Below are 24494 nucleotides of genomic sequence, written 5' to 3' on the forward strand. Positions count from 1 at the left end.
TTCATTTTCATTTACCCATTGATAAACTTGGGTGCCATTTTCGTAAATCCAAGTTTCGTCAAGAAAAACAAAAGTATACTCTCCGGATTCTAGGTATTGCAAGTATGTCTTTAAAAATGTAATTCTTTTTGAAACTATATGTGGTTGTTCAATTAACACTTTTCTATTGCTAATCTTTTTATATCTATATCCCATAGATTTTATAATTTTATGTAATTTTGATCTACCATTAGTAAAATCACATTCATTTCTTGCAAAATTAAGTATTCATTTTACAACGCCCTTGTGTTTTTGGTTTTTTTACAGTTTGATATTTTTTGTAGGTTTGAATAATTTTAAAAACCGTCGTGCTGTGAACCTAATACAATTATGTTGAATATAAATTTAATTTTAAAACTCAAGTGCAATACACATACATCAAAAATACGTGAAGCTTTATCACATATATATTTTAAATTCGTATTTGGTGTCTCCGTCTGTACTTCTTCACAATACCTAATTACAGAGTTTTTTTCGCGTTTAGACAGTTGACATCCCATTCCACCCTTTCTTAACATTTTTATGGTAGATTTAGCAGCAAAAAAATTATATGAAACTTGTTTTTTAATCAATCTTAACAAATTTGATAGACAGTGGTGGCACACAATTAAAGTAAAAGTCACGACATGCGCTTTTACTTTCAATACCAACTTGACGACACTTTGACAATTGATTTAAATAAAAAACAGATTATAGCTAAGTAATTTTATTTTCATTTAAATATATTGGTCTATAAAAAATCGATAGAACAAAACGACTAATTGTAAAAATACGTCGTTTTTATTGGAAAGTAAAATACTAAAACCAGTAAAAATTTTCACGGGTCGCAACATAAAAATACGAGTCGGAGATATACGGGTTCGGTGGTGGTTTTACGTTCGCCCCGTTGAGTTATTTTCGCGTTTATGCCCTTTTTTGCATCGCGGTACGATAAAGTCCCGTTTAAAATTAATTCCACCATTTCGAAAATTGTTTCACCCCGCATTCGATCGAATACAAACGAATGTGATAACATTGAAATGATAATAATTGAAACGATGTCAGTTGATCGCACCTGAAATCGCGGACAGGTCATTATCGTTAGCGGGGTCTTTTGTCGTCCCCCAAAGCCACGTCACCCTCCTTTAACACCACCGATAAGGCTTTTGGTCGTGGAACTATTTTGGGGGGAGCTACTACCCATTGATTTTCGTTTAAGGGTTCGGATGATATTGAATATTAAATACCGCGTGACCCATATTTCCGATTATCGTCGATTAGGAATTCCTTTCAATATTAGACGCGTTAAATCATCCCTTATGGAATTCTCCATTTTGGTTCAATATTACACCGATGTCGTTGATTTTTATACCTTTTTTATTTGTGTTTGTGTTTATATAAAACTTTTGATACAATAATAACATAAAAAAGTCAATAAAACATTTGTATGAAACGTAAAACTTTTTGAAAAGTAAACCTGGAGCATTGGCAGTTTCGGTATACGGCGTCGTCTGCCTTTACAAGGTTCTGAGATCCATTGAAAGTTCGTATTTTGATGTAAGTACATTTACGAACTTCCCCTACGGAAACCAGGTCATATCCTCTATGCGAAGAAAATGATTTACTTCTTCTATAAGGAATTTAAAATCTAAACTATAATAAATTACGTATGAGACCTTTTTGTATGTTGTTAAAAGGTAACGCTATTTTTAAAGTTCAACTTTATTCTCATTTGATTGATATTTGATGTTTTTCGAGTTGATTTGATGGAGAAACTCTGAGTTACCTTCTCTTCTCACTTTTAACGGACGCAATAAAACTTCGGCTTGAAAAAACCATTCGATTCGATAAAAATTTATCGCTACGTTAACAGTTTTCGAATGTGGATGGCCTCCTTGAAGTCAGCACACGTCGCAAAACGATGTAGGGTTCCGACGAATTCTTAGATAAATATTAAAGTTAAACCCGGTCGTATTTCACGAATGCTTCAAAACAAGCCCGCGAAGTGCAGCGACTTCGCTGTACTAGCCAAGTTTCTTTTGCGGGTTTCTAAAGCAATTACGAACACTCCTCGAGTTTCTTTCTACACGGGATAGGGAAAGATAATTAATGGGGTCTAAATAATATGAGGTAATAACATGGTACAGGTCGAGTTTTGCAATATAAACAAAATCTCGGTACAGATAACGTACGTGTATGTAAATTTCAATTATATGTTCGGGCCGGGTTCCCAATTATCGCCACTAATCGGTCGGACGAGAGAACATCGCGCAAAAAGGGAATTTAATAGGGGACTCTCTCGACTATGTATGTGTATAGGTCGATTTTACCATAGAGAATTTCGTGTAATACCCGGAATTACTCATTTTCATTTCAACTTAACCCAGGAACGTCGGTGACAAAATTCAATTTACCTCCTCCACTGTACCTCTAATCTGGCATATTTCCACTCGATTTACAACCTTAAATACAATTTGACAATTTTTCATCTGAATAAGCATTACCTTAATTGGGAAATGAACACCTACGACAGTGAGAAGAAATCCTACAAAAAAATATAACCTAACGATCAATTTGGTCTGTTACAACGTCAGGAAAAAAGCTAACGTTTCTGTTTTTTATTATTTCCTTTTGCTTTCGTTGCTTCGGTTCTTTGTGCGTCTAATTAAAACGAGACCGAAAGCGGGCGCCTTTAAAAAATTAACCCCCACTAATTACACAAGACTTCAAGCATCTTGCGAGGCGTCAATTACGAAAACGTGCTAGCTACGCGACGTTAACGGCAACATTTCTTTGTTGTTTTTTTTTCTTTCTAATTTAATTAGAGGCTTAATTGGAAATGACACAATTAAAAGCATTTCTGTGAGCGAATAAAAAAAATCACGTTTTGCGGGCTGTTTTTGCGTCACCGACCTGAAAACCTTTGATGTTGCAGATTTAGATAATCGGATGACAAATCAAAGTAGGCCGCATGTTATTTGAACACAAGTTAATGTATTGGAAACCGTAATTCCACTCAAACAGGCTTTCGTTCATTAATTAATGGTTCTCGGGTGAGAATACAAAAAGTGTAATATTAACAGTTAAGGTTAATAGGGTAAAGTAATCTTCTTAATGATGTTAAATTTGGTTTTTAGACTTTTTCTGTTGCTGAAAATCGTTTAAGCTTTAAAAGTTTATTTTTCCAATAGTTAAGATAGATAGCAAAAATTGGTTTTCAGTTTTAGAGTTATTAAAGAATACTAAATAAATGATCCAAAATTTGTTTCTTAATTGGAACTCCACCAAAAACATTTCCATGCTGTGCTTTAAATGTTGATTCACCAAGTGGGGTTATTCCCTAAATTGCTTTATTCCATGATCATAAATAAACTCAGACTGTTCCCGTCTGAGATTATTGTATGTTTTTATTGAACGAAAAGTAGAACTCTAGCCGGTCGTCTCTTAAGACGGCTAAACCCAAATGTTTCTAGTGCTAGGTCTAATGTTAGTGCAAGTATAAAAGTAGAACTAGAACTAGACCCAGAACTAGAAACATTCGGGTTTAGCCGCACGTCTTTCAAGACGGCTAAACCCGAATGATTCTAGTTCTAGGTCTTGTGTTAGTTCTAGTGATAGTGTTAGCGCAAAACTAGAACTAATACTAGACCAAGAACTAGAAACATTCGGATTTATCCGCACGTCTCTTAAGACGACTAAACCCGAATGTTTCTAGTTCTGGGTCCAGTGTTCTTGCACTTGTTCAGCCGTCTTGAAAGACGTGCGGCCAAACCCGAATGATTCTAGTTCTAGGACTTGAGTTAGTTCTAGTAATAGTGCTAGTGTCAAACTAGAACTAACACCGCACCAAGAACTAGAAACATTTGGATTTAGCCGCACGTCTCTCAAGACGGCTAAACCCGAATGATTCTAGTTCTAGGACTTGAGTTAGTTCTAGTTTTAATTGTTATGCAGCGCTAGATTGTTGAACATTTTTATTGAACTAAAAGTAGAATAAAAAATAGACGTGGAACTTAGTTATATAGGTTGCTCTGCTTGGCAGTTATCTTGGACGGAGATCACAGTGTGTTCGGATTGAGGGCATAACATCTTCTTCTCGACCAATTGATTTTGGGGTTCCTCAGGGCTCAATTCTTGGTCCCACGTTGTTTTCGATATATACTTCAAAAATCTTTCATAATGTGAAACACAATCAAGTTCACAGTTATGCCGATGATACCCAGCTTTATGTTTCTTTTGGTCCATCCCAATGGCGCAATGCTATTAATAATTTAAATTCTGACTTGGAATATATAACGAATGTTTCCAATTTGCATTGTCTGAAAATTAATCCTAATAAATCAGCCGTTTTGCTCTTTGGTAACAAAAGCGTTTGCGACCAGTTAAAGGGTTTGGTTAAAGTTCACATTCAGGGATCTGAAGTGCCGATTGTGAGTGAGGCAAGGAGTCTTGGTTTGATTGTAGATAACAGTTTTAGATACCATAGTCAAGTTAATAACTACATCAAGAAAGCGTATCACTCGTTAAGGCTACTATATCCCCATAGAAGCTATTTGCCTATCATGTTGAAAAAAACTTTATGTGACTCCTTGGTTCTTTTTCAGTTTAACTATATTATTCCCTTATATCATCCGGCTGTGTGCTCATATGACTCGGGGAGGATTCAGAGAGTTCAGAATAGCTGTCTTCGTTTTATTTATGGAATCCGGAAGTTCGATCACATTTCCCACTGGCTTATTGAATCAGGCTGGTTGTCGATGCGCTCAAGAAGAGAATTTCATACTCTAACTTATTATCATAAATTGATTACTACTAAAACCCCTATATATTTGTACAATAAGATTTTTTTTAGGTGCGATATTCACAATCGTGAAACTAGATTTAGGTGCTGCATAGACCCGCCTCGACACAGGACGTCACTTTTCCAAAGATCTTTTTCTTTTCATATATATAAGTCATACGGGAGCATTGGTGACGAGTTGAGGAATCTCGGTGTTAATTGTTTTAAAAAACATTTGAGGGCACGGTTACTTGGAGAGCAGGTGACTACTATTTCTGGAAGAGACCGGTGAGTCACAATTTTGCTGCGAATATTTCTTTACATTATTTAAGATATTGTTTTCTTTCTTTTTTTTATTTTTTGTAGAGTTAAGGATTATGATGTATTTCATATCTCTCTAATAATTGTCAAGGCTTGGATTGAAAATCAGTTGGTATACAACTGAATCTTTGCCTCGTGATTGCACTATTACTTTTTCTCTTGTTATTGTTCTTTTTTTTTTATTATTATTTTATTTTATTTTTATTTGGTGTAATACTTTACTGTAGTACATTATTTTATTAATTATCTCATTATCTTTTTATTACAATTTGTTTTTACTTTTATTTTTGTAATCAATTATTTATAATTATTTTTCATTTTTCCTGATGAATGTGCTATTATTATTATTATTATTATTATATCGTATTAATAAACCACTTGGTAACATAATTCAAATTTTTATAAAAGAAACTTATTAACAATGACTAACGAATTTTTAGCTTAGAAACTTAGGATTCGAGAGAGAATCGGTTTTATGTGTTACACGGATGATTGATTAAATAAATTGGCATTGGCCAACCCGATACTCTATCATCCAACTGACGGCTAATAAACTGACCTGTCCGAACGAATTTTTTTTCCGGTCGTTTTTTCCGATTTCAACGACAGGACGATCGGGCGACGTGGCGCAGTGGTTGCAACGGGCGTCGCGACGCTTTTATCATGTGCGTCACGTAGAGCGTCGCTCGTTCGCAATGGCGCCGATTCTCTGTCTCAATCGATGCCGCTTTATCGCACCCGGGACGCGGTTTAATTAATTAAGAAATGCCCGGTGAATGTTAAATCGTCGCGCAATTTCAATTAAAGTACGAATTCTCGGCCCGTTTTTACCTTTTTGTCCGTTTCTAGTGATCCGGCAATATGAACCCCTCAATAAAGTTGTTTTACTTTTTTTTAACATCATATATTATCGCAGAAAATTTATCATGTTGCAATACGTAGTGTTGATCACCAACCGGATCTTCTGCATTATTCCGTTGAAGTGGGTTTGCTTAACTACGTTGTCTACAGGGTATCTTAGTGCGACGTTTACATTGTAAATCTCTCTGTTTCGTGAGAAGTACCTGTTCCAGCATATAAACACTTTAGTTGCCAAAATTCGAAACTACGTCGTTGATAATCCTTTGGATTTAATACTACTAGTTAAGCGATTACAGTTTCGCATCTAATTGAGGTTTCCAGAAGCTTTTTCGTGTAACCAACAAAACGGTTTACGAGATTTATTGTGCGTCAATTATACGAGTTTATTTAGACACACGCTCGAAATCGAATCCGTGTCATAATCAGTATAAATAATAGGTTTCATTTAAACCGGACGCTTTAAACCACGTCCAACAATTTGAGCAAAACAATTCAGACACCGCCTGATAACCCCCCCTGTTTTTCAGGCTGTCCCCGGCAATTGCCCGGCCCAACTTTACCCGCGGACAGCGGAAGAACGAACAAAAAGACGTACGAAACGCCGCTCTGCGCGGTTTATGTAAATTATTGTCCGTTTTAAATTAATTCCGCTGTCGTACCGCTTTCGGAATACGCATATTTTTCCCTTGCGTGACGTGTGGAGTTTAGGGAGGGCTATAAAACACTGCAGGAGGGCGGAGTCCTACCCTGAAAACGCTTATATATACCAGAAAACCAACAGGCGTTTAATGACGTACGTTACTCACATCTCATTTATGTATATTCTTATTTTGTAAACTAAAAAATTAAATGTGATTTTTGATGAATGTTATAGTATTATTTTGTGTTTCGAGATCTTAATTAGGTTTATATTGCGCGTCTGAAAGCTTTTACACGTCACGCAAAACGAAGCTCTCACGCGAATAATAAAAGGGGTTGGTATTAATTCCCCAAACTAAGCCATTTCGAAGCCGAATGTTCCTCGAAGCATGTTGGGTATTTTTATTTTTATTTTTTATTTGGATGGCGCTTTTACATCGATAAACCGCTTTCCTGCGTTTCCCCGACGAGGGCGTCGCGCAGCGCCGGATGAGCCCTGAATACAAATTGCCCCCATTCAACGGCCTATTTCTTATTCATTTGGATTACGGGACGGATACGTTCCGGTTGCCGGTTAGAAATAAATATTTTTTTTCCCGAAGGAAATACATTTTTCATTTCCGGGAGTCGCGACCGCTCTCTAACCCAGTTACGTCACGTGTCGGAACAAAAGCCGTCGCGTCGACGTGTATTGTTTTCGCCGAATAACAACCGAAGCGAGACCGGAGCTCGGAGTTTTAATCAAATCAACGGCTCCATTAAATCGACCCGTTTCTCTTGCGAGATATATCGCGAGAGAAGTGGTACGGCTCGAGTTTTTAGAAATTTTGAAGGTGTTATTCCCAGTGGTAAAGAATTGCATTTGAAACGCGTCTTATCGTCGGCTTTATTTCCCATGGAACCGCCGTTAAGAGTTCCCGTTTTGGGTATCTATGCTAATCCTACAGTGAAAACTGCCGCACCAGAGGCCATTTTCCAAAAACCGGACCGACCACGTGACCTGGCGCCCCCGTGATGTATTACGATGCGCATAAATTTCGGCAAACCCAACCGACGGCGAAGACGGCGACGCCCGCGCGTATAAATTATGGCGTCGGGGTCAAATTCAAACGCCTGTTTTATCTTCGCGTCCCAAAGAGTTATGCTTTCGACGAGACTCAGTATCTTTTGCGCAAATGTTTTATATTACGAACCGCTGAAGCGATAATGGAGCTTTAAAATTACACGCTCCCTAAAGTATCTAAACTATACAACGACACTCCATTATCACATTATACAAATTTAGTTGAAACTTTTAACAATGCATCTCTAAAATTCAGTTAGCAACAAACTAAAAATTGACCCTTGAGAAATTCGTTCTAAATTAACAAGTTTCAGATTTCTTATTAAAATCCACAAAAGTTTTATCGTTACAACTTAATAAGAAACGTAAGCAGCAAAAAGGTTTCACATCAGATCTTGATAATCCCATTCTCTAACAATAGACGACATCACAGTTTGTTGCGAAACTTCCACCTTATTAATATTCAAAACAGTCATGTATCGCTCGGGTAAAGCTCGATAACACGTCTTTTGCAAGTGAAATTACTCGGTTTGCTTCTTAAATGAAAACAATATTATACACAATCGATGTAAGCGTTGACATAATCAATAGCATCATTCCAGCTGATAGTTAGCTGACAGCCGTTATTACTAATCGGGAACCGGTATTGACCCAATAGATCCTGCACCCGACACGACCTATATAGGTTAAATACCAATTACTGAGCCCATAACGTTTATTAACGCTTTTACAGGAAAACACTGCAGCACTACGTTCGCAATTACTATGTACTTTACAACGGGGGGTACTGGAAAATTATTAGCTTTTAATAGTACGGATTGACGGATGAATTACCTGTAATTAATTTAATTCGTACCTCATCAAACTTTCGCGTTGTAACACTCCTCGATCTGTTACAACCACAACACAAATACTACCATTTAAAAAGTAATTAAAAACTCAGTACTAAATATTCTGAGTGATTTTTAGTAGGCGATAAATCCTATTTGAAATAAAATTGTTAATTAATTGAATTGCAATTCAAGTATAGCTATAATAATTGTTAAAAAAGATTTTGTCCAGAAAAAAAGATCCTAATTGTTTGTGACTGAGACCTTGCAATATGTGTTAATCAGTTTTGGGTGCTTAATCAGACAATTATCCGTCAATATGTTGATAATCTTTGGAATCATATGGTATTAATTATAGAGCCTCGATTGCAAGCGGTTTCGGCTTAACCAAGTGATGTCATTCATTCTGCACCCTAAATTTAGCTCAGGTCGTTTGCTGCCTGTTATTTAATTTAGTATCAATTATATAGAGCATCTCCCACAAGCGATTTCGCCTTAATCAGGACAAATCTCTGAGTATAGCCGAGGTTGCTTACAGCAAAGGTATTACGTGTTCATCACATTTGTGTATAATGTCACATATTGTGATAACAGTTTTCGAAAATGAAAAATATGGGCCACCCCTTTAGCACTAAATATCAATATTTAAGAAACTGTATTGATGTGTTTATCATGAATACATAAATTAATGTTATTTAATAAATTAAACTTTACATTTTAATTCGTAAATTATATGCATACTCTTTGAAATGTGCACAAAAAGTAAGTTACTTAAGAAATTAAAAACTAAGTTGATTACTTTCTGAAGTTAATTAAAAAGAATTTTGAAAGCTAACCGTACAGCATCTTAAATATGAATTTTAATTAATATTATTTTCTATGGAATTAAAATTTAAAAGAGAGCTTGAATTTCTAATTAGCTTTATTAAAGTGTTTACAAAAACTTTGTTAATGATTATAAAATAAATCGATAAATTTTGTGAATGTGTTTTAATTTGGTTGCGATATTAGCATAATGGTGACGTTCTCGTTGTGGTGATTCATTAAACACCGGGACCGAAACGTATAAATTGACGAATTTGTGCTCTCTGCGTAGAAATTAAATCATGCGATCACAGTCCGGTTGTAAATCGACGTAATTTACTTTGCCCTCTAGTATATACCGGAGCGTTGCGCCAGAAATCACTTTGGATTCGAATCGAATCGGTCAGAAAGCTCGGCGTAACGGCTCATTGTGAATTTACGATTGTTTAATAACGCCAATTGCGGCAACCGAAGCGATTGATGACGATCATCGTTATAACCGCGATGAAGTTGTCGTGACTTTAATTGTTATTTTCGAAAAATGGGTCCAGGGAAACACATTGGTTTTTTTCTTGTTTTGGTGATGTAAATGTTGTGATTCGTTAGCGTGGAAATGTTTCAGAAACAAGTTTCATGCTACCCTTGTCGTCGTCGTTCCGTACCCGTTTTGTTTACACGCCGTTCCACTTTTCAGTGAAACCCCACAAACCATTTCGTTTCCACTTGTTCGCTCCCGTTCCTGAAACTTTCCAGGTTAACCGCAAATTATGGGTGTTGCAAGGTCCGTACGCCGTCGTTGACGTGTTATTTATAGACGAGGCTATCGCGTCGCGTGCCGATAGCACCGAATCCGGATCTGGATCCTGAAAAGGCGAGTTTGCACGGTGAGCATAATAACGTCTACGCCGGACGGGACTATTGTTCGTTTCTCAGGCGTTGAGAACTAAACGTAAAGGGGGAACACAAAAGGGATTGTCCGCGGTTAGGGAATACTAGAAATTATGGCACGTGTAATACCTACTCAACGTATATAACTGCGAGTACGAGACTAGACTACAACTTTGTTCAAGATCCTACTTGGGTGTAAAAGAAAAAATTGTAAAAGACTTAAAATTTATATGACTGAAAAATCTAATTTATCAATGTGAAAAATATTGAATTGGAAAGGATTAGGTACAAACTTGGAATTTTTATTACGCGGTTCCCGATACGTAAGGCTTTATGCAATGTCACCGATCGCCGATTTTGCCGAGCTTTACGATTGAGCTTTTCCCCAATACACCCGAGCTTCTCCATACATTTTTGATACGGGTTTTCCATCCACTGGCCGTAACCGCCGACCGCTTTCTGGTCACGAACAAGGAGCTCCGTTGTTCCGGTCGCTTTACGATCCCGCAATTTCCATACGTCATTTTAAATAACCACGGTTTATACCCGTAAAACGATAGGTCGCCTTTTAACGTGTTTTCAAATTAACCGTCTCTTTCGTAAAGTATTTCTAAAGATCGGGAACAACAATGATAGAAGTAAAATGATCGCTGTGGCGAATAAGATTTTCGTTTCCATTGAGTCTATTCGTTTCTCCCGTTCGTAATCATTATACGATGGCGCCACCGCCGCCGTCGTATCGGGAATAAATATTTCCTTGAATTAAACATGAAACGGGATGCGCGGGCTTGGGGATTTGCCCCGTGAAGGAGATTTATAAGTTTGCCCGGCGGAATCCGCACGAGGTCGAAGGCGTATTTATATTTTTATCTTCGTATAACAAACGGGCGGCGGCACGCGGAAAATATGAGCGTCACTGTCGAAACGTGGACGAACCTAAGCCTTAGACGGTGATTTATGTTCGAAACGTCACGTCTTTGGGATGAGAGAGCGAATCCCTTCACAAAAGCTTCCATTTCCTTTAAAAATTCTTAGAATAATACCTTCTATTACAAAGTATCATCTTTAAGTATCCATCATAAATTTTTAAAAAAAGTTATATTATTCTACGGTAATATATTTTACATAAATTTCTCATGGTGTTAGTTATAATAATGTAAATACAAGGATCGTAATTAGATTGGCGATAATCCAGTTTTGATTGAGTGACAGATGTCTATGTATGTACGTGACGTCGCTTTGAGCTACGATAACAGATCTGGTTCGATTGACAAGGTTGGCTTGAAATTAATCTGCATACAAACTTGGAACGTACATAAGGATGAATACAAAGTATTCTTAGTATTCGGGTTCCTGTAGATTAAGAAATGAGTTCTCTTAGAATCAGTTAACCGAATTTTCATCAGGAGGGCTTAAGAAGATGGTTCTGTGAAGGACAAGAGATAGGACGATGAAAATAAACCCAGAACGGTTAAGAAGATTACCGTTCGAACGAAGTTTAAGTAAGGGATTTTATAATGAGATTGTTTAATAGGTACGCGGGACGCGACTTCTTCGAGTCTACCGTCGGGGATTAAGCGATATTTTCGCGTGAGGCAAAATAAATCCGGAGGAACAACGGCATCGCGTCTATTTATCATCCGGGTTCTGAAACGCTACAAAGGCATTGAAGGAAACCCCAAGGTTTCGCTTGAAAAAGGTTCGCTTTCAAAACGCCGTCGTTATTAATTTCCAGCCTTATATCATGGCCAATTATCCAGGAAGACGGGTGACAAATCGACCCATGCTACAAAGACTACAGTAATTCATTTTTTCCAATTAAATTATATAAAAAAAAAGTTTAATAGAAAAAAAATTGTTTCGGAAACGAACGAACGAAAGTTTTGCGCAAAATTAGCCAGGATTGATAATGATAAGGTTGTTTTTATTTATGTTCAAAAATAAACCACAGCAGTTTGTTAGCTTTAAAAATCGTAATAAACTTTGGTCATAAACGCAAAATTAATGTTTAAACTTATAAACTATAAATTGGATATTCGGCATGAAAAAACGAATATTTAGCAATATGTGCATATTTATGCATACTTCAATTTGAAATCATTGGCATAGTTTGTTGATCGTAAAGCAATTTTAGCAGCGTAAGCACCAACTTGTTTATTTGATGTACTATTTACTCTATAATATTTGTTATTTACATGTTATGTTAGGTGTAGTATACGGTAATTCAACAAATGATTTTTGTTGAAAAATATTTTTAATTTAAATTAATTTGAGTGTTGTTAAACTAAATTTGTAATAAATTAGCTATAGAGGAAATGAGAAGTTTCAAATCTACCATAATTGCAAAACCAACCACTAAGTCTAGAGTACCGTTCTGAGTGGTAAATCTCCGATTTCCCCGTAGTCGTCGAATAGTTGCCGAAATTTTATGGTCCCTGTGAGCAACGGGCCAGCTAAATTAACCGCAAGTTATACAGCCGTTCAGGTGGAGGCGCCGGGATGCTTCTCGGAACATACATCTCTAGCGGGTATTATGCGCCCCCAAATTAAATCAGGACGGTACGAAATTAAGGTAACTAGGTGACACTTTGGTCCTCGGAATGAAGAAAAGGGGATTATAAGTTCAGACCCTGGGATCAAAATTTGAGTTAATAACTAGAATTTATAAATTCCAAAACCCTCATCTAGCCGATTTACGACCAATTTGAGACACTATCGAATTTTCTCTGGATGGTTTCAACGTTATTCAAGGAAACAGGTGGGGGGAAACGAGGTTCCCCGTTGACTTCCATTGTTTTCCAATAGACCGGTTCAGTTTGATGACCGGGTGATTAGGAAATCCATGGAGCGTGAAAATCTCCTGAACCTTAAGGGACCAATCAACTTCTAATGCGAGATAATCTGACCAGATCCCATGTAGATCGGACGTGGGTGGGCGGGGGACGTTCTTGAAATAAGACCTATATTGTAATGTGGGGCTTAAAAGCTTTTGCGGTCAGCTCCTGAACCGAATTCTTGTGAACCTGAGGGGTCACCTAATGGATGCTTCGCCGCAACTTGGTATTGATCTGTCCCCAACGATAAGGGAACCTCCAAACCGGATGCGTGAAGCGATTTATCATCTCAGATTTTTTCTTTTTAATTTATTTTAGCACGTAAAATATATTTTTAAATGTTTGAAGATAAAAATAATTTGATGAGATTTATTACCAGATAAAGACAGAAAAAAAGTTTTGGTTATAAGGTAAAATGAAGGGTTTCCGTAAAAATAATGAAAACGTATCCCCTGCTTTATTTTACGGTTGACCTTATTTTGGCGGTCGACTGCCAGCCTGGGACATAAATATCTTGGTAAAGTGTCATTTTTATGGACTTCATCTTACTTCCGTTTACTACAAAATTTACAGTGTCATACCAGATAATTTTATATATCTAACGATTCTAGACAAGCGAAGTAGAACGGCGCAAAGTTGGATCGAAGCGATATAAAATTTTTTTACCCGATTTAGGTTTTGTCTTTTATCGCGCTCGAATACTGCTCTATACATGAATTGGATTTTAACACGAAACTAACTAACTAACAACGACCGGGATACTCGAAGCGATATTAAATTCGAATGGCTTCAATCATAAAATTTACGATCGAACCTCGTAAATTTCAAAAGTTCTCCGAAAACCGGATAGTTTGAAAGTGTTATAATTCGACGTCCGCGAAGTTCGCAAGTCCAGTTCTGGATATTTATTTACCTTTGGGGAATTATACGTCCAAAAGCGAAAAATCCAATTTCACCAGACGTCATTTTAAAAACTAAATTTTAGGAGGACAATTTGGTATCAATTCAATAAGACCTATTACTTTCAATATGGTTCATTATAATTTTCGAATATTGATGAAAATGTTTACTATCTAAACGGTATATTCAGCATCGTTATTGTCGCCTTGGTATCTTCTTCGTGGTTTGAGTATTGAATCGTCGATCTCGGGATTTTGAACACGTCGGTATCCTTGTAGGCAAGATAATCCGAAGGCATTGTGCCAAGGACAATGGTTGGGTCCTTTCAATTCGCGAGTCACGGCTCGGTTCTAGGATATACGTCAATACCCCAGCCTCAAGAAATTTGTATTCGGATCGTCGATTCTCCGAACCCCACCGCCACCTATCGACCACTCCAATCAACCGTACAGCTGAAGTATTGTACCGCGCGCAATGCATTTTATTGCACGGAAAATCCTTCTGCGCATTCTATTGCGAAATTTCCACTTTTCAACGAATTCTTTCATATACACTGTAAAAAAATTTTAAATAAAGAACCATTATATTTTAATCTTAATTAACTCAAGTAAAGACTAATAAATTGATTATTCCAAGACGTTCATAGAGACTGGATTAGTTCGTATTTTACACAAATATCTTGCTCTAATTGCTTATATAGTTTAAATAATACAAGAATTACGGGAAAATCATGAAGATATATATAGCAGGCTCTGTCGCATCGGAATGGTTGATGGCATATGATCTAATTCTGAGCTGAAATCTGAAAAGCTTGGATTATTCAGGTTTTCCGATGTTCAACCATCTGGTGATGAAAGCATGATCTGGGTTGAAGGTCCCATGGAGTTATTTAGTCCAAATACGAGGCTTGAAGGAGTCTGATCACCACCCAACACAAAAAGAGAGTCTTCTGCTATTATTGAAAGTACAATATTCGGAGTTAGATACCGTTGGAGATTTACCTAATAAACTATGTTCCAAATCAAACACATCAGATTGATGATTAGTGTAAGTATTGCTATTATAAGTATGAAAAATTAAGAAATCTGGAATTTGATGTTAAATATAACCTTAAAATTTATTTAAATGTATATTATTAGATATAACAAAGTGATAAATGTGTTGGATCATCAGAAACCTCTTAGTAAGACTTCTTTAGGGTGTATTTGGGTTATATTTTAGTGATAACGGGAGACCTTCAGGACGATTTCCTTGCTGCTAAATCCAAGTTAAAACGCTGTCGCGATAAAACCGCGTAAAATATTCACCGTTGACTTAATTTCGGAGAAATCCCTTAATGCCAACCCTCGAATAAATGCGCTTCTACCCCTTTTTGAGATGGGCCGCTCTACAAAATCCACTTCGATAAATGACATTGCCGGGACGTCTTGACAAAAAGAGGTTTTTATCTTTCCGCGTTAATTCGTCGCCTCAATTTGAGTTGGTTGCCATTAGTGAAGGAGGGCTGAATATTTTGTGCGAACTTATAGCGTTTATAATTAATATGGGGTAAAAATATTGGACCTGAGGGATTTTTTGAGGTAGGTCGTGATGAAAAGTTTCTTGGTGTTCTTGGGTAGGAAAGTATTACCCTAACTTAGGGCGTTAGGAAAGTTTATAGTTCGCCACGAAGTTGAGGCTTTAATTGAGTCGGCTTGATTTACTGTTAATGAAGCGCTTTATCAACTAATTAGTTACATTACAGCGATTGTTTTTGATCGCCGCGTGCGAAGATAATTACTGTAACAGGCTCTATTCGTAACTACGAGAGGCGGAGTTACCCGCTTGAATAGTTTCTAAATTGGCGGAGCTTGTTGCCGGGGACAATTTTCCGATTACCAAGATTGAAAATTCGGGTTCACAATCTGTCATCTCAATCAATTAAATATGAGCCGGCAAACTTTCAATATTAGATGATAAATTTGCCCGTTCAATTACCGCCGGGTCCTTAAAACGACCCTTCCAGGGCTCGTTTAATGGGGGGAAGTTTTAAGTGAACTATTTTCAAACCAATCCCAGTCTCAGACTCCAGGAAATTTTATCTCCCACTGTATTTTCTTGTCTTTCGATTTTTACCTCATAAGTTTTCACAAAAGATTACATCAATTTGTGCTATAATTAAAAAAAAAACGTTAACGACCTGTTGTATAATAATTGAATGTAATAAACTTTGTTTTGAGTTAATAGTTCGTATATTGAGTAATTTTGCGTGTATAATCCATTAGGCAAATGGGCAAGAACCGAATAATTTCCTGTCGATAACGACCGCCGATTTTCATTTCGACGGAAAGGTCGTCCCATTTCCGAAATAACCTGCTTAATTTCCGAACCGCACTCGTCCGAATATCAACGTCGTCGATTCCAAAAACCGAATTAATTTGACATTTCGCACGACGAATCATCACTTTTCGATCGAAATCGATTCAATTAATTATATCATCGCCACCACTAAAACGAACATTTTAAACACTTTTTACCCTTAAAATTCGTGAAAGGTCTGGTAAAATCTGTTATTAAAACGAACATAAACGTTCTGTCAATCGAGAGATTTGCGTTTATTAATAAATCTAGTTTAATTTATCGTTCGTGCAGTAAACAACGGTTCATGACACAGACTCGTATTTCAAATTTTCAATTCGAATCTGAACGTAAATATGAATTTTGATCATTGTTTTTAATTTTCGATCTTTAAAGAAATATTAAATTAAAGTTTTACTTGGATCGTTAGATTGTTGCGGATCCCCATGCAGTTAATTAAGTCGTATAACTAGGGCTACGTTGCTGATGTACTGCATTGCGTAGTATCATTAGCGTCCGCGTGGGCCTGGGCGATTACTATTTATGATTTGCAACTGTTTCGGGTGTGGTTATACCGCCCCGAAATTGCGCGTTTACCCCGCAAAAGCCCCGCTTGTTCGATCGTCCATGGTCGCTCATTGGAACCGAGAAAATTACAACGAATTTATACCGATTTAACATTACCATCAGATAGACGATAATGTTCACTTTGTATCATTTGCAATGGTTTAATTAATGTTTATAACACATTGATTAAATTTAAATAATTTTAGAACTTTTGTTCGAGAGATATCAATTTTGAAAATATAAGAAAATATATTCATACCTAATCACTTTGTTAATTTTAACCAAATTTTAGGTATTGCTATCGATTTAGGTTTCCCCCTTAGGAAGCAATGTTGTAAGAAGAGATTCCTGAAAAGTTAATGTCGTTATCAAGTCTCTAGCAGTGGCAGAAACGGATTACTTTTAATAAGCCATCAGCATATCCCAGATTGAAGAAGAAGGCTTGCTGCCCAAATCTGTAAATCAGTCTTTCTCAACGTGGGCGATAACGATATTGTCCTTTCATTTGATGTGTTATACGTCCGATGTCTACGTGTGCGCACAAAATTAAATAATTAGTTTTCCCATCACCTACGCCAGGTTTTCTCAAAGTGGGCACTTCAACAAACTGCATTCTGATAAACAAGACAAAAATGTAGCCTATTTTCAACAGCTGAAAAAGAAGTACAACGGCTTTTAAACAAGACGATGACGGAGTTAGAGCTTCGTACAAAATCTCTTTGTTAATTTCTCAAACAGGGAAACCACACACAATTGGGGAGGAGCTAATTTTACCAGCAGTAAAAGAAGTTATAACTACTGTGCTTCAAAAAAAATCCTTTAAGTAACAGATTGATGCAACCATCTGAACGCTAGTCAATTTTCAATTCAGTTGGATGAGTACACTTTACCGAACTATGAAGCATTGCTGTTGTCATACGTGAGGTAGACGAGAAATCATGCTAAGAACTATTGTTTGCTAGAAATTTAGAGACAGATACAAAAGAAGAAACAATATTTAAAGCACTAGAAAGGTTATATATTTACATATTTAATAAATAAAGTTCCAGAAGTACTCGCTGTACATTGAGTTATCCTTCGACTACACATGGTTGCGAGGAATTTGAGTCTTAATCACTGTAACATGTCATCAAAGCAGTCAATAAAATTCGAAACAGCTGTTTAAATGCCAGATTACTTAATCAGGTTTGTGTTGATGACGAAGATTTCAACTGATTGTTGTTTCACACAGAAGTACGTGGGCTATCAAGAGGTACTTGTTTGACTCGCTTTTACAATCTGTTTAACTCTATGATAGTGTTTTTGGAAAACAAAGACACAGGATTGCACGACAACCTCATCACATCAAAGAATGATATTGCGTACTTGGCAGACTTGTATAAATTGTTTAATGATATCAATCTCCAACTTCAAGGTGATGACTTAAACTTGATTAAAATAAAAAATATCGTTGCTGCTTTCGTAGCCAAACTGTTTCTTTATTTGTTTTAATTTGAATAAAAGTTTTGCTAAATAATGTTTCTAACGTTGCGTTTTTTTGGACATATAAGAATAGTTCGCTTAACATGTTATCGATTTACCTTTATGTACTTAGCCATTTAGCTAGAAACGTAAAAGTTACTTACATAGTAATTACGATTGATGATGTAACCTTTCTCATAGGCTCAAGTAGCTTCTAAGTTAGTGCTTTCTCTATCTTTCTGTTTATACCTCAACCGAATTTGAACTCCATCAATACGCTAAGCCTGATATTTCAGATTTAGAGCATAAGCGATGATCAAAGATTATGTTTGTTATAGCTAAGACCTACTATATTGAAGTTATATGGTCTAATAAATATCTAGGGAGGATATCTAAAAATATCCTCCCTCAACAACATGATTTGAACTCCATATCACGGATGAAGACAACACTTGGTCACACATCGCTCAGTGTCTGCTTCATCATTTCCACACATCGTTGAAGAGAGGAGTATCTTTTTCGTCGAAATACATCTGCTTTGATCTCATCCCACAAACAGATTGCTAACTACTCTACTACTATCCGAGTTAGTTTAGTTTCCTTCTGAATGTGGCAGAATCTGTTCCTGAAGAAGTAATTTTTGTTATTACAATTATTGAAGAAACACACCATAGCAATTCTGTATTGATCCAAACAGTTTATATGTAAATCGTAATACACGAATTAATAGACGGTTTCTATTGGAAAGCATTTTAAAACATTTATTTAGGTTCAAATTACATTTTCTTCAATTTTCATTGTGTTTGAGCCATACGCAGAATTCCCTTCGTATTTATTGAAATTCCAGTGAAAATTTTAATAGACATTTTCATTATTTATAAAGCGTATGTTTGCGTTTCCAACCTACCTTTATGCTTGTACCTGCCATTATTTGTCGAAAACAGATTTTGTAAGCACACAACAATCAATGCAACAAAATTGATAGGGTTCCACTAATAATGGATGGTAAATGAAAAGGGTTTCAATAAAACTGTTATGGATGAACGCTTTCATCAGATGACGGTATATTTTTAATAATTCAAATCGTTTTATCTCGCTTTCGAATCGAATAATATTATATGTATTTCGGCGGTTTGGTGTTATTAAAACTGTTCGTTCAACCATAAAGGTTTAAATGAGCGCAATAAAGGTTCTTGGATTTAATCCATTTTTCAGCGGAAGAATAATAGGGGAGCTTTAAAAAAGAAACATTCCCAAGTTCTCTTTTTAAGTTTTATCAGAACCTGATCGATGTTGGTCTCTTTTTTCTTTTTTGTTGTTTAAAGAGCCGCAGGGCACCGCTTTCGCATCTAGTCGTCGCAAAGTTTGGTTAGTGCTTAATCTATCGATTCGGGGAGGGAAACCCGTTAGCATTGTTTAGTTAAGTGTTTAACGGGATTGCTAGTCTAAGCTCGTAACTAGTTACGAAGCGCCGGTCTCTCTGCAAATCGACGTTCATTATTAACCCCCAGGGCGAAGCCGTAACGAATATATTTGCGTTGCAACTCGCGAAACTTTCATTTAGGATTTAGGGTTTGGTATCGACAAGATGGAATTATTACCCAAACCTCTCAATCGCATTCCTATTCCATCTCGACCTACGTCTACGTGACAGGATTATTGTGATTGCCCGCTTTTTTTATTTACTTCTCACAAAAATTCGAATCGTTTATTCAGGACGAAACGCGCAAGAGTTTTAAGTCGTTTGTAGCGATACGTTCCGGGATTATTCGATTTCGAACTCGAAGAGAACTAATAAGAGTACTTTTTTAGCATAGAAATACACAATGAATGTCAATCTAGAATTGTGAGAATGTGGTCAAAGGAACCAGTTTACCGCGAAAATATTAGTTTTAGTTTGAATTCGTGTTCCTACATGCACCTTACGTGCTACCAGGAAATTAAACAACCCGAGTCAGGTTGCATACATGCATAAATCCGTCTAGATGCTTACGCAGGGCTTCCCATGTTTACCTTGCTGCATATACAGTGGCGAGTTTTCCAGTTAGAGATAAACCCCGAGATGAGTACTCGACGTTGGTTTCGCCGCAGGAATTATGTAGGAGCATATCGAAATTTCCTTTTGCGTGGAGACCAACCTTTTTAAACCGGATTCCCATTTCAATTTGTCAGCGAGTAGGATCTCACAGAATAGATCTCGAATAGGGTGAAGTATGCCTCCGGGGTAATCCTTGGAAGTAAAACTCGCCCTGCGGGAGCACCTTGATCGTCCTGCGAGATCTCTGAAAGAACGTAATAACACGATCCGGCGTTCCTCGAACATTCGTATTCATCATGTGAATGCTAATTAATTAAGTTGGTTTGTTTTGTTACAGCTGAAGCTTCTCTCGTCGGCGTTTCGGACAAGGGTAGTACAAAACCAACCCCTGAGCGACCCTATTTCGACGATATCGGACCGAGAAACGTTACAGCCGTAGTAGGTCAGTCAACTCTTCTTAGTTGCAGAGTCAAACATCCTGGGGATAGAACAGTAAGAGAAACATTTTATCTAATTAATCTCTTGTTAATTTTTATTTTTCTTCTTAGAACGTTACCTGAGCTTCGTCGGCAACTTTAATTAATAAACTTATCGACCTACCTATTTAATTAGTAACTACTCCGATTTCGCGTTGCTTTCGTTATTAAGGATTCCATAAAACGGATGCTTAATGAAAGTATTTTATCATTTGTTTTGCAGTCGTAATTTACCGTGTAAAATGTCTTGCTACGGGGAAAATAAAAGCGGAATAGCTTTTAAACTCGTTGGGTTTTTATTGCGACTAAGGCACGTCGTTATTAATGTGACAAATTTAGTCGAAACTAGTCTTTAATAAATCTTTATAAGAACGGAAATCGTTTAGATTTTCATTTAACCAACCGTTCCATCAATTTATTTGGATGAAGGGGAGGTAGCTTTCGGTTCTAATTGAGTTCGCGAATTCGATTTCATGACTCGTCGAATCTATAGTACGCTTAATTTAATCACAATCACGACAAATATAACGCAGAGTTCGTCGTTAAGGGTCGACACATTTAAAACCCGACAATCATCAACTCAACCAGGCACAGAGAGTTCCAAAGAGAATTTCAAGGGTTAATTTAAGAGACCCAATTTCACTTCACTTTGCTTTTCTCCATTTACTTGAATTTCAGGATGTTAATTAATTGAATATGTAGTTGTGGCGTAACTTTAGTTTTAACATCAAAAACGAGTAAGTGCGTGTCGATAAGAGAAGTAGAAACTCGAGATTAGTGTTTAGGATAAAATCTACGAACTTGGATTATGGCAGGTCAATATAACTTTCCGGGATTACGGAAAGTCTGACCCTATCCCCGATTTATCTCGACGTTATCTTCGTGATTATTGCGAAATCTCGTGTTTCTACGCACATCCTCATTAGTTACGGTCGTAAATTTTGTTGTATCTAAAACGACACCTTTTTGAAAACTTATATACATCTGAAACTTAAAAGCTTTTCTCTATAAAACGTGTTTCTGCAAGAGACACTTTTAAGACTAAGATTTTCTTTGAAAATTTTCATGTAATAATTTTATTCGTTTTTTATTAAAGGTATCTTGGATGCGCAAAAGAGATTTACACATCCTAACATCTGGGATTCACACTTACACGGGAGATGGTAGATTTAGCGTGCGCCATCCTGAACACAGCGACGACTGGGACTTGCGCATCGAGTACGTTCAAAAGCGAGACGCCGGTGTCTACGAGTGTCAAGTGAACACCGAGCCGAAGATTAACATGGCGATACTGCTGAACGTCGAGGGTACGACGACATGTACGAGCACGTTTCACATCGCGATCCATCTAACACCTTGTAACACGCGTACGGCGCATGGCTGTTTAAAACCCGCACGTGACGTTTGCACCCACCAAAATTCAAACCGCATTCACCGGCTTTGTCACGTTTAAAAACTTGGTCCGTAGATCATCGGCAAGCGAGCTCGAACTTGCCGTAAGCGTGCATGCTCTTGTAGATGGGGGGTTTGCTGTAGGGCGAGGCCCGCAGACGACATATTAGTGTTTTTGTTCATTTTTTTTTGTTCCAGACGCATCCCAGAAGTACCGCGGTACGTACCACCTTAGGCCCCCGCGAATATCATTATCTACCTTGATTTATTGCTCCCGTCCGCTCAGTATCTTTGTTGCACGTCCCCGGCTACCGAATGGAACACTGTAGGGTGTTGATTTACTGTTTCCTCGATGAAAAACCGTCGGATGATTTAATACCCAACCCTCGTTTTATTTTATTTTTTTTTGCGATGTAGTAATCTAGAATTATTGTAATAACTTTATAATTTATTACTCCAAATCGACTTTTGTAATTTTTTTTAATAATCATTCAAAAGATAAAAAATGATAGTTATAATACAATACATCAAATATAAACCAGTTGTCGATGGGATAATAACAGTCTCGCAATCCGGCACACAATTACTTCTCTCGATCTATTTGTTCGGGGTAAACACAAACAGGAAAGCGAACGCACACCATAGAATGGGATGTTCCCGTACTTCTACGAAGTTTGATTCGCATGATATTAAGCGAGATCCGTCCCGAAATCAAGTGGTCGTCGAAACTTAATCAAATATTTACGTAATTTCTTAATTCCTAAGTATTCCTCGTTTTTGCAGACGCCCAAGCGACCATATCCGGTCCGGTTGAAGTGTTCGTGATGAAGGGAAGCACGATTTCACTGACTTGTTCGGTGAACGTGCATTCGACTCCTCCATCTTCCATTCAATGGCTTCATGGACCTAATATGGTCGATTTCGATTCGACAAGGGGAGGTATCAGCTTGGAAACGGAAAAAACGGAATCAGGAACTACGAGCAAATTATTAGTAACTAAGGCTTTGTTAACTGATTCCGGTAACTACACTTGTATGCCGTCCAATGCTAGTCCTGCATCTGCTATAGTTCATGTTTTAAACGGTAAGATAAATGATATTAATTAAATTTTAATGTTACTTTAAATTTGCATAATTCGATTTGGTTAAATAAAATTTTTTATTCGAAAAATATTTAAATGGCCAAGCAAATAACAGAGCGTAATTAAAATGCATAAAGTTTGGTGGGACGTGGCCCCGCGAGAAAACTTTTGGTTCTGAATTTGCGCTGATTGTAGTAGTAGTCGTGCAAGAATTTGCATCCCACTTTTATATCTTTTTTTGTCTCGCTTTTATAATTTTTAAAAATTTTAACTACCGACAAAACGGGGTGAGGTTTCAATCAATTTTGGAGCGAACGCGAATTTATGGCAAGGTACACGCCGACGCCCGGGCTTGAACAATGATTAAATTTACGGCTGGCAAACACAACAAAATGGGCAAACACTTTTGCTCGGCAGGCGATTGCTAGCCCCATAATGCGGCAAACGTGTTTCGAGCTAAATTAAAACCGAGTTCGTTTGTGTACTCTTTTTCAAATTATAACTTAGAAATTTTGATCAAATTGATAATCATCATTTTTATTTTAAAATTGAGATTAATAAAATCAAGAGCACCATTTTATTTTACTTTTTTCAGGAGAACACCCAGCGGCAATGCAGACCAGCTCAGCACTCGGTCACCAAAAAGAAGTAACCTTCTTAATCATCTTCCTCCTATTAACTTTAATAAGATGATCAATTCGTTGAAAATAAATCTTTACATTTACAAAAATTCAAACAATATCACCTATTTATAATCTGGGGAATCTTATTAAACGAAGCAAGAAAAAAATCAATCTTGACTTTATCAAGAATAAACGTTTATAGCCAAAATGGGACATAGCGTAACCGATGTTGTTTACTTGTGGTGCTATTTCAACCGAACCGGTCGTGAGAGTGAAACGAAAATTGTGTACATATGTAGTGTTTTACGATAAGAATGCGAGGAAAGTGTTAATCGTGTTGACGGTAAATAAAGATTATGGACTTAACTATATTATACATGTTGACTTTATTGTTTTATAGGTATAAACGACAACGTTATTAGATGCCATATAAAATTAATTTTTTAATCGTTTTCTTTCCCTATGAATCGAAAATTGTATCACACATTCGCGATTCCGTTTTCGTACGGTTACATTTTGTAGAGATCTCTTCATTGTACCTTGTATCATTCTGTAAATAAACTCATATAATACAATAATCA

At 36.9% G+C, this 24494-nt stretch overlaps 1 protein-coding gene across 3 annotated transcripts in view; it reads left to right on the forward strand.

Annotated features, from left to right (window-relative positions):
• LOC111413708 (limbic system-associated membrane protein-like) overlaps window positions 1-24494 on the forward strand; it is a 37076-nt gene extending 12582 nt beyond the window's left edge. Inside the window, exons 3-8 of one of the 3 annotated variants that reach the window (XR_002706204.2) lie at window positions 20679-20833; window positions 21914-22124; window positions 22408-22428; window positions 22993-23292; window positions 23886-24256; window positions 24314-24494. Coding sequence is in view for 2 of the 3 variants with exons in the window: in XM_023044768.2 (XP_022900536.1) it covers window positions 20679-20833; window positions 21914-22124; window positions 22408-22428; window positions 22993-23292; window positions 23886-23983 (785 nt within the window). In the remaining variant the exon portion in view is untranslated. Of the gene's footprint in view, window positions 1-20678; window positions 20834-21913; window positions 22125-22407; window positions 22429-22992; window positions 23293-23885 lie in introns of all 3 variants that reach the window. The other 2 variants (XM_023044768.2, XM_023044769.2) reach the window with 2 other exon arrangements.

This window comes from Onthophagus taurus, chromosome 10 (assembly GCF_036711975.1).
Source record: "Onthophagus taurus isolate NC chromosome 10, IU_Otau_3.0, whole genome shotgun sequence".
Lineage (NCBI taxonomy): Eukaryota > Metazoa > Arthropoda > Insecta > Coleoptera > Scarabaeidae > Onthophagus > Onthophagus taurus.